Genomic DNA, 18,448 nt, shown 5'->3' with positions numbered 1-18,448 from the left:
CAGCAATGTTCGGCACTCCATATGTGGTGAAACTACTACTCCCAGCAGGTACACTTGCTTGGCTGTTCTTGGAACTCTCATAGAATTGAATGTTGGGAGTTGTAGTTTCACAAGAGCTGGCGTGCCGGAAGTTGTTGACCCCTGGCTTGGAATGATGTCAGATCAGCAGACATGGTGGGAAATCAGGATCGGGCGTGGTGGGTTTCAACATGCCAACCAGGAGAAAAGCTTTTCACCGGGTATCTGACAGTCGCTAATCCCCTTCCTCCTGCAGTAGGCATGCACAGCTGTGGAGTGGATGAGGCCGCCTCAGGGAAAAAAACTGCAATGCAAATGCCTCATGTGAACCCAGTCCAGAGGTCTTGGTAGAGTTGGCGGCATGTTTGTATGTTTTTTGTCTCCTTGTTAAAAGGGCTTGTCTGACTTGGCCCGGATACACACACAGTGATTTTTAGGTCAAAAATGCTGTGACTAAATGTTACTTTAAAGTCTATAAAGTGTGTTTTGTTGCGTTTTTGGCATTGCAGAGTTTTTTGTTTTTTTTTCAAAATGCTGCAGGATCTGGGTACGGCTTCTCTATAGGTGTTGGAATCCCACCGATCAGATGCTGATGCACTATCCAGAGGATAGGTTATCAGTTACAAAAAGAGTCAGATAATCCCTTCAAAAACAGCTGTTCCATGTAAAATCCCCTCAAAAGACAAGGGGGACTGCCTCCGTCAAAGCTTCTTTACTGTAAGAACTGTGAATCTGTGGAATAGACGTCCTCAGGACGTGGTCACAGCAGGAACAGTGGACAGTTTTACATTTCTAAAAAGTAAATGACAAATGACTTCTGAAAATGTGTAGAAAACTGGATCTGACTGAACTGGTCATAGCACTGGCACATAACACTAGGGTAAAATCCATATCGCTGGGCCATAGAGTTAAAAGGGGTTATCTAACCCCTGAAATGCTCCCCCATATGCCCGAGCCTCTCACATACAATGTACTTACCTGGATCCCGGCACCCGCGTCGCTGCTGGTCCCTGCACAGACGCCGCTGCTTCTCCCAATGCGCGGATGAAAACATCCGGTGTTGTGACAGGTGGGGGTGGCTTTATGGGGCAGCCAATGGCAGGCGGTGACGCAGATGAGCCTCCCTAGTATCGCGGGTGACGCTAGGGAGGCTCACTCGTCAACGCCTGCTATTAGCGGTTTTCATCCGCTCATGGGGTGAAGCAGCAGCAGGGGCCGTGCTGGGACCAGGAGCGATGCAAGTACATTGTGTGTGAGGGGCCCTGGGCATATGGGGTGGGGGGCATTTAAGGGGTTGGATAAACCATTTAAGAGGATACTTCCTTTTCACGACTCAGCTTGGCTAAACACCATCTGTTTCTGTTATATCTGAAAGTGGTACATGGCCGACAAAAGGATGGGGACAACTGCACATGACATAGAAAGCTTGCTAATTTCAACAGGTGACATGTAACTCAGTATGTTTTCTTAAAGGAAGTTGGTCAGCAATTTTGACCATGCTACCAACTGTCAACATCACTAGGCAAAGGATGGGGAGCAGAGCAAACATGCTTTTTGTGGAGCTTTTATTACCAGGGGCAGTGTGAATATGATGTTTTACTCTGCTCCTGCAAGTTCAGTGGAGGAGCAACTTCACTGTGAAATGCGTTTTGCACTGAACTGGTACAGCCCCCTACCATCTGCTCCGAGTGGCAACTAGAGTTGTTGCGATACCAAAATTTTTACTCAGTTTCGATACCATAAAAAAAAAGTATTGCGATACTCGATACCACGCGGAAAAAAAATAAAACAAAAAAGTCACGTGCATTCCGCATTTTTTTAAAAATGGCGAATCGCGCAGATTTTTTTTATATTTTAATAGTTTGGACTTTTCAGACGTGGCGATGTTTCTTTATTTATTGTTTATATATTTTATATGTAAAATTGGGAAATTGGGTGATTTATACTTAATATTTTGGTGTGTTTTTTTACAGTGTATTTAATAACTATCCTGGGATCTTCTAATCCCTTGTCCTATTCACCCTAATAGAGCTCTACTAGGGTGAATAGGACTTAATACTGTGCTTTGTGCACAGGGCAGCCGACTATGGCAGCCAGGGCTTCAGTAGCGTCCTGGCTGCCATGGTAACTGATCGGAGACCCAGGATTACACTGCTGGATCAGAAGCTGCCACTACACCACCAATGAAATTACTTGGGTTGAGGGGGGGGGAACCCCTGTGGCCACTGCCACCAATGATTATAATACTGGGAGGGTTGAGGGGGGCGGGTGCACTGCGCCACCAATGATAATTAACCCTTAATACAGGAGGCGGGTACTGGCAGCAGATCAGCGGCAGTTAACCGCTAACTGCCGCTGATCACAGCTCCCTGTGAGAGGCAGGATGTCGGCTATGCGATTCTGCTGCCGGCACCTGCCTCCTGTATTAAAAGTTAAAGACGACTTTATATGGGTTTGGACTTTGTTAAAGGGCTTCTGTCACCCCCAAAACCCATTTTTTTTTTTGGGGCTTGTTAAAATCGTTATTTAACGACTATTCCCTATATAAGGATCTTACCTTTGTCTGTGGCTTCTTTTCATGAAAAAACGATCTTTTAAAATATGCAAATCGCTTCACTACCAGCAAGTAGGGCGTCTACTTGCTGGTAGCCGCCACAAAAAAAACGTCCCCTTCTCTTGTTGATTGACAGGGCCAGAAGCGATCTCCTCCTCCGGCTGGCCCTGTCAGCATTTCAAAAATCCTGCGCCTGTCTTCATTCTGCGCAGGTGCTCTGAGAGAAGGAGGCTCGCCTCCTCAGCACTCCCTCAGTGCGCCTGCGCCGATGACGTCACCGAAAGAGAAGACGTCATCGGCGCAGGCGCACTGAGGGAGTGCTGAGGAGGCGAGCCTCCTTCTCTCAGAGTGCCTGCGCCGAATGAAGACTGCGCGCTCATGTTCTGTGATACTAGACTGCGCAGAAGCGCAGCCCAGTATCGAAAAAAAATGGAAATCCCGGTATCGTATCGATACCGGGACAAAAGTATCGATTGGGTATCCAAATTTCGATTCCCACAACAACCCTAGTGGCAACTGCAGCATCCAACCAGGAGACCACTACAGGTGTCATTACGAGCAGGCGTGAGGGGCTGTGAAGCCATTTAATGGAGAGAGCAATTTACGTGAAAGTACGCATCCAGTGGTCTTACAGGAGCAGAGAAAAAGATCAATGTCACGCTACTATTCATGATAAAAGCGGCACAAAAGGTAAGTTTGCTCTGCTCTCCCCAGCCACGACCTGGTACCGTAAGTTTAGTGTGACATACTTCCGATTCTCTAGATAGGTCATTAGTATCTGATAAGGAGTCCAACACAGGGACCCCTACGATCCACTAAATGAGGAGCGCCGTGGCCTTCTCGTAGCTTAGTCTAGGCCAGCAACGTCAAGTTCATCTTTCATGTGGCCTAGACGCAAGCTCAACCCCATTCAAGTGAAAGAGGCCGAGCTGCGATACTAAGCATAGCAGCTAAACAATGTAAGGTGCTGTGTTTGGCGAGATGCTGATTGGCAGGGGTCCCGGGTGTCAAACCCCCCCCTCCCCAATCAATTTAAATGTTGCAACAGCTGGAGGGCCGCAGGTTGCGTCCTAGCTTGTAGCTTTGATATGGGAGGAAATATTGATAATCTATGGATGAAAAAAATAAATAAAAATTAATAAATTAAAGAAAGAAAAAAAAAAAAACACAGGACAGACAACACAAAAATATTTGTATGGGGACAAAAACACAGCGCAAAATATGTGAAGCAAGACCTTACATGACACGTGGAAAGTCCTTCTTCATTTGGGGGTTTTATCCAGAACCATGAAACCAAAGCATAAGCATTACAAATAATAGAGAAAAAGGAAAGACAATACCAACCTGACCCGTTTCTTCAAACCGTTTTCTATCTGCGCTGTCAATGACGTATATCTAAAAGGGAGGGAGGTATAAGATGCCTTCATCACCATCTACAGATATAAAGCATTGCCAGGTGTAACTGGTTTATGTATGGTCATTAACCATCATAGAGCTGTACTTTGTAAGACAAAAACTACAAGAAATTCACACGATCTAAAAGTGACAGTACAGCGTACACCGCCCTGTCCATAGGAGCTTCCCACAGCGGTTACATGCAATATACCCCACAATGCTCTCTCCATTGTAAAATCACAGGAACATAAGGGAATGCACCATGGAGTGGTTTGGGAAGGAGGGGGGGGGGGGCAGGGCGGATGGGGAGAAAACAATAATTGCTCTTAATTGTTTTTCTTGAAACCAATGACGGCACTCATGCAGGAAAGATTGAGAGATAAAATGGTTTCACACCCCTACCACACCTCAGTGATTATAATAAATCAAACTCCGGAGGCATGCCAACCACCAAGCAAGACGGATTAAAGGACAGAACACAACATTAATATTGGAAAGAGGAGAATCCATCCGGTAGTTCCTCCAAATTTCCAAGGAAATATATTCCCCTTTTTTTTTTTTTTTAATCTGTGATTTTTATTCACCCTGCTTTCCTCCCAAAGGTGGCATCTGAGTCAAGATGCAGCCTGTAATGTCTGAAAAAAGTATGGGGAGAGCTCCAAGTAGCGGCCCTACATATCTGGGCCAGAGAAGCATCTGCCCTCTCTGCCCAAGAGGTCGCAATGGCCCTGGTAGAAGGAGCCCCAAACCCCTTTGGAGGGGGCAGACTAAGGGAAGAATAGGCAAGAGAAATAGCATTCTTTACCCATCTAGCAATAACACTAGTGGAAACTTTGCGGCCCCTACACTTTCCCTGAAACTGGATTAGGAGATTTTCATCTACTCTCCAATGAGGAATCTAGGTTTAAAAAAAAAAAAAAAAAAAAAAAAAAAAAAAAAAAAAGCAGACACCTCCTTACATCTAGGCAGTGACATTTTTCTTCTGATGGATTAGCTGGATTTGGGCAAAAGGAGGGAAGAACCACATCCTGACTTCTGTGAAAATCTGAGACCACCTTCGGCTGGAAAAATTGAATTGGTCTGATGATAACTTTATCCTCCAAAAAAAAAAAAAAAAGTGGTATAGGGAGGGAAAGCAGAAAAAGCTTGAATCTCAGAAACCTGTCTAGCAGAGGTTATTGCTAGAGGGAAGGCCATTTTAAAGGAGAGCATTTTAATAGAAATCTCATTTAATGGTTCAAACGGCTTCAGAGATAGGGCCGAAGGAACGTATTCAAATCCCAGGGAGGAGATAATGGCCTTAAGGAAGGAAGGATGTACCCTAGAGGCAGCTACCTGATTCCTATCTAGCCCTGCTTGCAAAAAAAAAAATATCTAGGATTATTGGTATTTGTGGAGATTTAAAGGGATCTGGGGTGTGACCTAGGAATGTAGAAAAAAATATTCAACATTTTTAATATATTTTTTTAAAGGTAACCGCCTTTCTACTTTTTTTTAGCAAGGTGGAAACCACCTTGTCTGACAATCCCCTTCCTGACCAGACCTCCCTTGCAAAATCCATGCCGAAAGCTGAAGAACTTCTAGGCTGGAATGAACTAGCGGACCCTGGTAAAGAAGGTCCTCTCTCAATGGTAGGTCCACGGAGGCTGTACTACCAACCTCAGAAGATTCGAATACCAGGACATCTTGGGCCACTTTGGAGCAATCAGGATAAACCGAGGCATTCTCTTTCTATATTTTATTCAATACTTGTGGGATGAGGCAAATTGGAGGGAAGGCATACCCTAATTCTTGGCTCCAGTCCGGAGCTAACCCATCCACTGCTGATGGGCAGTCCAAATGATTGAGGGAGAAAAATTTCTCTACCTTCCAGTTGGCTCTTGAGGCGAAAAGGTCCGCTGTAAGAAGACCGCACCTCTGGACTATCTGTAAAAAAAACTTCTTTGTTAAGACACCATTCGCCCTGTCTTATGGAAACTCGACTGAGGATGTCAGCTATAACATTCTCCTTCCCCTTCAGATGTACCGCTGCAAGGAAAAGCATTATTTTCTCTGCTATACAAAAGATCTCCTGGCATAGATGTAGGAGGGAAGAGACGCTCGTTTCTCCTTGACGGTTTATGTAGGCCACCACTGTTGAATTGTCCGAATAGAACACAATCTTTCTGTTTATTATTTCCAGAAGCGCCACCGTCAGTGCCCTCCTGCTTTTAACTCCTTGAAAGTGGAGGATGCTTTCCTCGTATTCAGATCCCACCTCCCTTGCCAGTATCTGTTTTGGGAGTGGGCTCCCCAACCCCAAGGGCTGGCGTCTGTGGTAATCATGGTGTGGTCTGGAAATGGCTCTCTCCTGCTGATAGATTTTTTGGTATCATCCACCACAACGGGGATCGTCTTGCCTTTGAGGAAAGGTGGAATTTTTGATCCAAAGAATACGGGGAGCCGTCCCAGGATCTTAGGATGTCTCTTTGAAGATCTCTGGAGTGGATCTGTGCATAAGGTACTGCTGGGATTGCTGATATCATATGCTCTAGCACCGCCATCACTTTCCTGAGAGTACAGTGGACAGGAAGACTGACCATATTTGCTCCATAATTGCCTCTCTCCTTTGATGTGGAAGGAAACTTTTTTGTAAACAAGAGTCCAACTGAATTCCCCAAAAAACACAAACTTGAGAAGGAATCAGATTTTATTTATTCCAATTGATTATCCATCCTAGGTTTTCTAAAGTGGAGCAGAGGAATTTCATATCTTTTTCTAGTCCTTCTTTTGACTGAAAGATGATCAAAAAATCGTCCAGATAGGGCACCAGAGTAATTCCTGACTGTCTTAAAAAGGCCGCTAATTTTGCTACCACTTTGGTGAAGACTCTTGGAGCCTATGCTACACCAAAGGGAATTGCTCTGTATTGGAGATGCAGCAACTTCCCCTGAACCCAAACTGCTGTTCTTAAAAACGTTTGGGAGGAGGAATGGATTGGGACGTGGTAATACGCGTCTTCCAGATCCAGGCTTGCCATCCAGCAATCCTGGAAGAGGAGGCTCACAGTTGTTTTTATCGTCTCCATTAGAAATTTCTTGTAGACCAGACATTTGTTCAGTTTCTTTACATTTAAAATAACCCTGAACGTACCATTTGGTTTCTTCACCAAAAATAACGGTGAATCGAACCCCTTGCCCCTCTCTGTCTTTGGAACTGAACAAATTACTCCCTTGTCTAAGAGGGGGGAAAAAAAATCTCTGCTTCCAATGCTTTCCTTTTTTTCCTGATTTTTGGGGCGAACTGTCTTAGTAAAAATATTTTTGGGGCGAGAAAGGAACTCCAGCCGGAATCCGTTTTCTATTACACTTAGGATCCATTTGTTCTGAGAAATGGACCCCCAGGCTGGGAAGAACTGAGACAGTCTTCCTCCCACCTGACTTTTGGCGTCATTGGAATTTGTCTTTTGATCTGTTTTCCTGGGTTTTAAACCAAAAAAAAAAACATTTTTTTTTAGGAAATTTTTCTCTCTCACTTCTATTATTTTGCCTACCCCTTTGTCTTTTAAAACTGGCCTGTGGTTTACGAAAAAAATAAGTTTTCTGGGGAACCGGAAACCCCTTCTTTTTGTCAGAGGCTCTCTCTGGGAACCAAACAATTTAGAACCTTCACAAGGGAGAGAGCAAAGTCTAGATTTAGACCCTGAATTCCCTTTCCATGATCTAAGCCAAACAGCACACCTTGCTGCATTTGACATAGCGGCTGCTCTGGCAGAAAAACGGACCACGTCAGTAGAAGCGTCTACAAGGAAGTCTGCTGCCTTGAGGAAAGTTGGGAGGGAGGATAGTAAGTCCTTTCTAGGGGTTTTGTCTCCAATATGGGAATCTAGTTAACCTAACCATAGCCTTAATGGCCTGGAGACCCAGGAGGTGGGAATGGCCGGCCTGAGACTTGTAGAGGCACATTCCCAAGTACGCTTAAGATAAACATCAGCTCTTTGATCTAAAGGCTCTCCTAAACAGCCCAAATCATCAAACGGAAGAGCCGATTTTTTTTGGCAATTTTGGCTACAGGAGCATCTACAGCCGGAGCTCTGTCCCATACGCCCGCCACTGACTCTTTAAATAGATATTTTCTTTTAACAGAATTCGGTATAAACAAAAAAAATTGTCAGGGTTTTCCCATTCTTTCCTAATCAATGCTTCTATGTTCTTATGAACAGAAAAAAACAAAACAAAAAAAAAACACCTCTATGGTGCTTAGGGCCAAGGCCCTTAAAAACCTGGTCAGCAATAGTCTGTTTTACGTCCTCCTACTGCATTGTGGTTTTAACGACTTTTGATTGACAGGGCCAGGCAGTGTTGGTCTCCGCCAATTAAGTGTAGCAGGGCGTGGCCAGAGGTGGGAGAACGGAGCTTCTAGGAGCAGGAACAACGCCCCCCGCCCCCCCCCCCCCCCCCCCTGCAACTAGAGTTTAATTTGCATAGTATTAAAGTTATTTTTTCTCAATAAACACAGACACGCAGTGAGATGGCACTAATATAGTTATGTTTAGCTGACATTAGTACATCACTAATGTCAGCCAGGTTAATACCATTTTCCTGCTGACAAACCCTTTAAGTGTCAGTCTACTTGCAGATTGTCTTAGTTTCAGAGTCACACTGAACCCACCATTGAGCTGCTCTGACAGCTCAATGTATAGACAGCCCTTATCTATGACTCTTAAGCCATATTGTTATCAGTTCGATAAGAATGTAGCTAAAATAAGTGTTTATGAGCCGTCGGGAATTCAGACAAAAAGGGATATGAAAATTGTTAAAAAGACCACTTAAAAAATAATTTAACCCAACATGAGTAAAATACAAACAAAATAAAAAAATTGCCTCCAAAAAGGTGCTTTTGACAGTATACATACACCATTATCAAACCAAAACACTTACAAGTACATCAGTATTCTCAAAATAGTTCCTCCAGTACGGCCTGATTTTCCTCTGTCCGCCTATGTCCCATACATTGAGTTTGAACCCCTGAGATTGTACACTCTTGATATTAAATCCCTAAAGAACAAAGCAATAAAATAAAATCAATGATGATCATTTTACAAAAGCTGAACAGCAGTACACATGAATACATGAAATGTGGTAATATATCCTTATTATGGGAAAGTGCCATCTCCTTCCAGTGGCCCTGGAGTCCTGCAGGCTCTGAATGTTTACAAACCACCCAAGTCACTAAGAAGTTTGTCTTCAGTAACATAGTAACTAGAGGCACACAGGATGAGTTGGAGGAGGGAGATGTAGCTGCAGTCTCTCTGCCTCGAGGCACACAAGAGGGGGTGGAGGAAGGAGATGTAGCTGCAGTCTCTCTGCCTCGAGGCACACAAGAGGAGCTGGAGGAAGGAGATGTAGCTGCAGTCTCTCTGCTTCGAGGCACACAGGATGAGTTGGAGGAGGGAGATGTAGCTGCAGTCTCTCTGCCTCGAGGCACACAAGAGGGGGTGGAGGAAGGAGATGTAGCTGCAGTCTCTCTGCCTCGAGGCACACAAGAGGAGCTGGAGGAAGGAGATGTAGCTGCAATCTCTCTGCTTCGAGGCACACAAGAGGAGCTGGAGGAAGGAGATGTAGCTGCAGTCTCTCTGCTTCGAGGCACACAAGAGGAGCTGGAGGAAGAAGATGTAGCTGCAGTCTCTCTGCTTCGAGGCACACAAGAGGAGCTGGAGGAAGGAGATGTAGCTGCAGTCTCTCTGCTTCGAGGCACACAAGAGGAGCTGGAGGAAGGAGATGTAGCTGCAGTCTCTCTGCTTCGAGGCACACAAGAGGAGCTGGAGGAAGGAGATGTAGCTGCAGTCTCTCTGCCACGAGGCACACAAGAGGAGCTGGTGGAAGGAGATGTAGCTGCAGTCTCTCTGCCACGAGGCACACAAGAGGAGCTGGTGGAAGGAGATGTAGCTGCAGTCTCTCTGCCTCGAGGTACACAAGAGGAGCTGGTGGAAGGAGATGTTGCTGCAGTCTCTCTGCCACGAGGCACACAAGAGGAGCTGGTGGAAGGAGATGTAGCTGCAGCCTCTCTGCCTCAAGGCACATGGAAGGAGATGGAGGAGGGAGATGTAGCTGCTTTCGATGGTATTGTTACGTCCTCAAAACCACTGTCTGTAAAAACCTGAATCATAACGTAGTCTGAGATAAGGCATCTACGGTGTGACTGATCTCCCTTTAATTTTAAACCTGCCAGCAGTGTCCATCTAGCGTTCAAATTAACCATTAAAGGGTCACTGCTCTCTGCCAGCTAAATGCATGCTCAATAGCAGTAGTTCACCTAAATGGTACCAACACTGCAATAACCAGCACCTTCCACTACATAGTGGATGTAGTTCCCCTACAGAAGCTACTTGGGAACAACCAACCAATGGGTGTGCGGGAGTCAGAAACCTGTTGAACAGATACTGATGGCACATCCTGACAAAAAGCCAGCAAAATAAAAATCCCGGACAAGCCCTTTAAAGTCAGTCGAAAGTCAGATAGATTCCTGAGGCAACGGATGCCTTTGAATTCCCTGCATCTCGACACAACCAAATGTGAACATACGATTTTAGGATAAGCTAAGGAGGTCTACATTTGCATGAAATGGTTCACCAAAACGTCACCGGCTACTTACCTGTGTTGGAGTGATGTGACTTATGTCCTCCGATGCCAATTGCTTTAACAGTGTGGTTTTTCCTGCATTATCGAGGCCCAAGAGCAGGATTCGTACCTCCTGATCTGGAGCACTTTTCAATTTACGCAAGATAGACAGCAGACCCTTAAAGGGACAAAGAAGGAGAATTAGAGCCAATGAATCAAATGTTCTTAGGATTTATGCCATTATTATAACTACAGAAAAAAAAAAGTGGAAAAGCTGCCCATAGCAGCCAATCAAATGTCAACTCAAATCAGAGGTCCTTGGGAACCAGTGACCTGATTCTTCACAACTTTTTGACTCAAATATTTCCTGTCCCATAATAACCATACAAACATGGCTCTTGTGAGTTTTTAGCACAAAGAAATGGATCTGCCCTATACGCCCAAGGTGGTCAACAGTTGGTCGACCTTCAATCTGGACAGCCAAATGTAAGACTTAAGGGTTGTGCAAAAATAAGGGGGGCATTTGGCAACACCCCCCTCCCACTTAACCAGACCTGTAAAGGGAAGTTTACTTGCCTACCTCCTGGAACTGGCTCCCTCCTGGTCCCACTATTTTGCAAAAAAAAATAAAAACAAACATTCTTGCACATCCCGTTTAAACCAATGGTGGCATCCCTTTACCACTAAAATATCCAGAGGCAATTATTTGCCCCCATCTCTATCCCCCATCCTGTTCACTTCTATAAGAAAGACAAAAGTACTCTAAAAATGGATGCAACCAACCCCCACCCACCCATAAAGGGAGTACATCTTCATAGGGAGAGATTGAGCTGCTGTCCTGTTCTCCATGGACCTCAGAGGCTGCCCAACAGTGATGGCCAGTTCGCATTGTTCGTCCGCGAACACATGCGGGCTGCCATCTGTTCTCACAAGTCCGGCGAGGCACAGGTAAGCCCTTACCTGTGCCTGTGCCGCGAGCCGGTCTGAAATCAAATGCGGTCATCGGGAGCAGGCTGTTCTCGGAACTGCCTGCTCCCGATGACCGCATTTGATTTCAGACCGGCTCGCGCACAGGCAAGGGCTTACCTGTGCCTCGCCGAACTTGTGAGAAAAGATGGCAGCCCGCATGGGTTTGCGGGCGAACAATGCGAACTTGCCATCACTGCTGCCCAGATGGTACCGTTATTAGTGCAAGATCAAAAGGTTTGTCCAAGCCTTTACTAAATAACGGTCTATCCTCAGCTCTTTGGGTGCAGCTCCATCTCTGGAACTACACATCACTGTCAACCTTGTAGAGGAGGGAGGTCTTTACTACAGCACTGATCTCTCATATTTCAACCACAGAGCAGATCGGCGGGCGCCGGGAATGTTGGACCACCTCCGATCAGCTAGATAGGCCATTACTTAATAAAGGCTGGAAAACCTTTACGATGGGGTAGATTTCTCATTGTTTCTACGTCACTTTTATGGCGTGTCAAAATTCTCAAATTACAACTTTTCACACTTCTCAGTGGCAAGAAGAAAGGGTGGTACTTAGCAGGTGGGGGGCATTTCTATAAAGCACACCAGAAAGTGGCAAAAAAGAGAGGCGTTGTCCCATCTGGACATTTTTGGCATATTGATAGGATATGCCATAAATGTTTGATAGGTAAGGGTCCCAATTCTGGTACCTGCTTATTCTCATGAACAGGGCCCCAACATGAACCGACAGCGGGCAACGCATGAGCGCCTACCTCTCCATTCACAACTATGGGAGTTCCGAAAATAGGTGCGCCAGTGCTTGCCTGGCTATTTTCAGAAGTTCAATATCATTAAAAGCCATGTATGCGTGGCGTCCTCTCCATTCATTTTGGGGACATGTACTTGAAATAGGAGCAAGTCCCAGAGTTGGGACCTGCAGCCCTCGGATATTAGATGCATATCCTAATGATATGACACAGGAATAGCCTTTTAATAGATTGAATCTACACCAGCCCTTTCACTGGCTTTCCACTAAGAATGGCGCATGAAACGCCGGTCTTGAGAATCTGCCCCTTTGTCCACACAATATAATATAAAATAAAAATACATATAATATAGGACGGGAATCCTTTTCACCAAATCAGGAATGTCAGAACAGATCGTTTTACTTATTCATTATCCAGCCCCCATATTACCTTTTAGAGTAAACATCACCAGTGAATGTTAAAAAAAAAAAAAAAAAACACTTTTATCCCAATTCCGCGAATTTCTCTCTATAAAAATGTAAAAGCTGTCCATCATCGTAATTATACAAATGACGAGTAAACAAGAAAAAAAAGCTGCAGCTCAGTGTAAAATTTATGCTCGCCACAAAGCAATTCTTATTCGATGTGCTCAGTTGAAAAGCTGATACGATCTCTGCATATAAAGAATGGCTGAGCAGGTAACGGGCTAATACCGCGTACCACACAACGGAGATGGAAGGAGGAAAAACTAAATGACATAAAATGATGAAAATATTTGTCACGGCCTCGGCGTTGTGCGCCATGACACGTTTGCTGTGCATGCTGTTGCCTGGGGCAACGTGTTTATACAGCATGTATGTGCTCTGCCCCTCATATCATGGTTCCTCCCTGTCTTGTGCTGGAGGAGTTAACTACCTGGCTGGGTGTGGCCATCTGGTGCTTATCTTGCCTGTGGCTTCCAGGCTGGAGTAAGTTTTACTCCAGCCTTTGTTGGTGCTGGAGCTTGCTCCTGTCCTGGGTTTTTTATCTGCCCAGTCCTTGAGGGCCTCCTAGTGAAACATTGATGTCTCGCCTATGTCTTCAATGTCATCCCGTTTGTCTACCTTCCCTTCACTACCCTTGCATATGTTTGGTGAGGTTTATGTATGGGTGGTTGTTACATGTCTGGTTTGTTGGTGTCTGTAGTCCAGCTTGTTTTCTAGACATATTCCCTGTTAAGTGTAACTCCGGAAGGGGGTCTCAGGATTCCCCGCATGGGGAACCACAAGTAGGTGTGCAGCTCTGCCGGGGGCAGCCATGCATCCTGTCTGCATTGGGGTCCAGTTGCCGTTGTTGTCTCAGCAGGTAAGTGGTGTTGTCTGTTGGCTCTTGCCTGCCGATTTAGTAGCGGTGCACTGTCTGTCCCTTCTCTGGCAGCTAGGCCAGCGAGACTACTGTTCATCTGTGTCTGGGATGAACATGTCTCAGCCCCTCTTTTTGAGGGATTATCAGGGTCCTAGGTTTCCTTGGTATAAGCCATCCTACCACCCAGGTCCGCTGATGCGGTTAGGCCCCTTTCACACTGGCGAGAATTCCGCACGGGTGCTGCGCCCGCACTGAATCCGGACCCATCCACTTCAATAGGGCTGTGCAGATGCGTGAAAATGGCAGCATGTTCTACACTGAACAAAAATATAAAACGCAACACTTTCGGTTTTGCTCCCATTTTGCAGGAGCTCAACTCAAAGATCTGAAACATTTTCTACATACACAAAAGATCCATTACTCTCAAATATTATTCACAAATCTGTCTAAATCTGTGTTATTCAGCACTTCTTTGCTGAGATAATCCATCCCACCTCACAGGTGTGGCATATCAAGGTGCTGATTAGACAGCATGACTATTGCACAGGTGTGCCTTATACTGCCCACAATAAAAGGCCACTCTGAAATGTGCAGTTCAATCACACAGCACAATGCCATAGATGTCGCAACGTTTGAGGGAGCGTGCAATTGGCATGCTGGCTACAGGAATGCCTATCAGAGCTGTTGCCCGTGCAATGAATGTTCATTTCTCTACCATAAGCAGTCTCCAAATTCTCTGCTAGCTGCAGACAACAAATACAGCAATGCTATATGCACACAACAAAAACAGCACTGCTACATGCACACCCAGCTATGAAACACACAGACATAGGGTACACCTTTACTTATTTTTCTTTCTGCACTTCCCTTCTGGCCCTGCCGTAGAGGACCTTTCATCAGTTTAGCAATAGTCTAATTATGGTTTTGCCTTATAGGGCGGCCCCCACTGATGCCATGGCACTCCCCCCCCCCCCCCCCGTTTATTTCGGCGCCTTATATTATGAGCCGACTCTGTTATACTAGGCAGAGAACCGCTCTCAGTCAGGGAGGAGCTCATTCTCCCTGGCTATGAGCGATGCGCTTTGATTGGATGTGCTCACAGCCAGGGAGAAGAGAACCGCTCGAATTTCTGCCTAGTATAACCTAGTCGGCTAATTAGAATATAAGGCGCCGAAATCAACAGCGGTCTTTGGGGAAGGAAGAGAGAGAGAAAGAGAGAAAGGCAGGGACAGTTCCCAGGTGTCCCTGCCTTCTAGATCGCTGTATACAGAGTGCTCAGCGAGCGCTGTGTATACAGATCAAGAAGCGCTATGCGATTCCTGTTCCGGCCCGGTGGTCATGTGATCGCAGGGACCGGAGAGTGCAGGAGCTGTGGGAGGTCTTTCACAGACCTCGATCAGCCCTGCACTGAGGCTGTACAGAGCTGTATTCTGCTGTACAGCCTCTCTGGGGGGTGTATTTTCCCTGTAACTAGGGCTACTATGTCAGCCAGTTACAGGAAAAATCAATAGTGAAAAAAAAAAAATGAAGTCAAATGTCCCCCAGAGGTCTTGTATGACCTTATGGGAGACACAAGGTGTAAAATAAAAAAAAAGTGTTTAAAAAAAAAAAAAAAAAACACACTACATGTAGAAAAAATATATATATTCCCCAATTAAGTAATTAAAATAAACTAGACATTTGGTATTGCCGCGTCCGTGACGGCCAGCTCTATAAATATCACATGATCCACCCTGTCCAATAAGCACCATAAAAAAAATAAACTGTCAAAAAGTCATTTTTGTCACCTTGCATCACAAAAAGTGCAACACGAAGTGATCAAAAAGGCTTATGTCCCACAAAATGGTACCAATAAAGCAGTCACCTCATTCCTCAAAAAATTAGCCCCTACATAAGAAAACCGCTCAAAAAATATAAAAACTATAGCTCTCAGAACATGGACACATTAAAACAACATTTTTTGTTTAAAAAATGCTATTATTGTGTTAGGCTACTTTCACACTTGCGCTTGATCGGATCCGTTCTGAACGGATCCGATCATATTAATGCAGACGGAGGCTCCGTTCAGTACGGATCCGTCTGCATTAATAACTTTAAAAAATTTCGCAAGTGCGCAAGTAGCCTGCGCGGATCCGTTCAGACTTTCAATGTAAAGTCAATGGGGGACGGATCCGCTTGAAGATTGAGCCATATGGTGACATCTTCAAGCGGATCCGTCCCCATTGACTTACATTGTAAGTCTGAACGGATCCGCACGCCTCCGCACGGCCAGGCGGACACCCGAACGCTGCAAGCAGCGTTGAGCTGTCCGCCTGTCCGTGCGGAGGCGAGCGGAGGCTGAACGCCGCCAGACTGATGCAGTCTGAGCGGATCCGCATCCATTCAGACTGCATCAGGGCTGGACGGAGGCGTTCGGGTCCGCTCGTGAGCCCCTTCAAACGGAGCTCACGAGCGGACCGACGAACGCTAGTGTGAAAGTAGCCTTAAAGTGAAATAAATCAATCAAACATTAGGTATCACCGCGTCTGTAACAACCATCTCTATAAAAATATCACATGACCCAACCCCTCAGGTGAACGCTCTAAAAAATTTTTTATAGAAACTGTGCCACAAAAAAAAGCCATTTTTTTGGTCACCTTGCATCACAAAAAGTGTAATAGCAAGCGATCAAAAAGTCATACACACCCCAAAATAGTGCCAGTCATCTCATCCCGCAAAAAATGAGACCCTACATGAGACAGACAATCGCCCCCAAAAAAATAAAAAAAAATAAAAAATAAAAAAAACACACAGAATATGGAGACACTAAGACTACTTTCACACTAGCGGCACGGACCTCCGGCAGGCTGTTCCGTCGGGTGAACAGCCTGTCGGATCCGTCCTGCTGCTAGTGAACGCGTGCTCCCGGACTGCCACTCCGTCCCTATTGACTATAATGGGGGCGGAGTTCCGGCGAGAGGCTGCCGGAATAAAACGACATGTCCAACATTTATTCCGGCAGCCTCTCGCCGTGCCTCTGCCCCACCCCCATTATAGTCAATAGGGTCGGAGCGGCAGTCCGGGGGCAAACGTTCACTAGCAGCAGGACGGATCCGACAGGCTGTTCACTTGCCGGAACAGCCTGCCGGAGGTCCGTGACGCTAGTGTGAAAGTAGCCTAAAACCATTTTATTTATTTATTTTTTTGTTTCACAAATGATATTATGCAAAAAACTTAAATAAATAAAAGAAAGTATACATATTCAGTATTGCCACGTCCGTAAAGACCGGCACTATAAAAATATCACATGACCTAACCCCTCAGGTGAACAGTCAAAAAAATAAAATAAAAACGGTGCTAAAAAACACTTTGTCACCTTCCATCACTAAAAGTGCAACACCAAGCAATCAAAAAAGCGCATGCCCCCCAAAATAGTACCAAACAGTTACCTCATCCCGCAAAAAAATTTGCCCTTACCCAAGACAGACAATCGCCCAAAAAAATAAATATGGAGACCCTAAAATATCATTTTGTTTGTTTCAAAAATGCTGTTATTGTGTAAAACTTAAGTAAATCAGTATACACATTAGGTATCGCCACATCCGTAAGAACCTGCTCTATAAAAATATTACATGACCTAACCTCTCAGGTGAACACTGTAAAAAAAATAAGCCATTTTTTTGTCCCCTTACATCATAGAAAGTGTAATAGCAAGCGATCAAAAAGTCATATGCACCCCAAAATAGTACCAAACAGTCATCTCATCCTGCAAAAATTATACCCTACCCAGAAAAAAAAAAATATGGCTCTCAGACTATGGGGACACTACAATGATTTTTTTTTTGTTTGTTTCAAAAATACTATTGTGTAAAACTTAAATAAAAAAAAAAGTATAGATATTAGGTATCACCACATCCGTAAGAACCTGCTCTAAAAAAATATATAAAATATATAAAAGTATATGTAAAATGAAAGTAGTGTAGTGCCGAAGTGTAAAAAGTGCTCTGGTCATGAAGGGGGTTTCAGCTAGCGGGGCTGAAGTGGTTAAAATAGTACCAGTCATCTCATACCGAAAAAATAAAAAAAATAAAAAAATATGGCTTTCAGAATGTGGAGACACTTATTTTTTTTTTTTCAAAAATGCTTTATTATGTAAAACTGAAAACAAAAAAAGTAGTCATATTTGGTATTGTCGCATCCGTTACGGTTTAATGATTAAACCTGTCAGATGAACATTGTAAATAATAAAAACTGTGCCAAAACAGCTATTTTTTGTTACCTTGCCTCACAAAAAGTGTAATATAGAGCAACCAAAAATCATATGTACCCTAAAATAGTACCAACAAAACTGCCACCTTATCCCGTAGTTTCCAAAATGGGGTAACTTTTTTGGAGTTTCTACTCTAGGGGTGCATCAGGGGGGCTTCAAATGTGACATGGTGTCAAAAAACCAGTCCAGCTTTATGACCACATATATGGGGCGTTTCTGTAAACTACAGAATCAGGGCAATAAATATTGAGTTTTGTTTGGTTGCTTTGTTACTGGAAAAATTGAAAATTTTCCAAAAAAGTGAAATTCTGAAATTTCGTCTACATTTTCCATGAATTCTTGTGGAAAACCTAAAGGGCTAACAAAGTTTGTAAAATCAGTTTTGAATACCTCGAGGGGTGTAGTTTCTTAAATGGGGTCATTTTTGGGAGGTTTCTATTATGTAAGCCTCTTAAAGTGACTTGAGACCTGAACTGGTCCTTTAAAAAGTGGGTTTTGGAAATTCTCTGAAAAATGTCAAGATTTGCTTCTAAGCCTTCTACGGCTCCAAAAAATAAAATTACATTCACAAAATTATCCAAAC

At 44.5% G+C, this 18,448-nt stretch overlaps 1 protein-coding gene across 1 annotated transcript in view; it reads right to left on the bottom strand.

Moving 5' to 3' along the window:
• ARL3 (ADP ribosylation factor like GTPase 3) overlaps positions 1-18,448 on the bottom strand; it is a 46,039-nt gene that overhangs the window by 22,813 nt on the left and 4,778 nt on the right. Inside the window, exons 2-4 of the mRNA XM_044297916.1 lie at positions 10,601-10,744; positions 8,887-9,003; positions 3,917-3,967 (exon numbers count right to left, since the gene is read on the bottom strand). Coding sequence (XP_044153851.1) covers positions 3,917-3,967; positions 8,887-9,003; positions 10,601-10,744 — 312 coding nt within the window. The remainder of the gene's footprint in view (positions 1-3,916; positions 3,968-8,886; positions 9,004-10,600; positions 10,745-18,448) is intronic.

Source organism: Bufo gargarizans, chromosome 6 (genome assembly GCF_014858855.1).
Source record: "Bufo gargarizans isolate SCDJY-AF-19 chromosome 6, ASM1485885v1, whole genome shotgun sequence".
NCBI lineage: Eukaryota > Metazoa > Chordata > Amphibia > Anura > Bufonidae > Bufo > Bufo gargarizans.
Note: the sequence above shows the minus strand (reverse complement) of the source record. Positions and strands in the feature narration are given on the sequence as shown.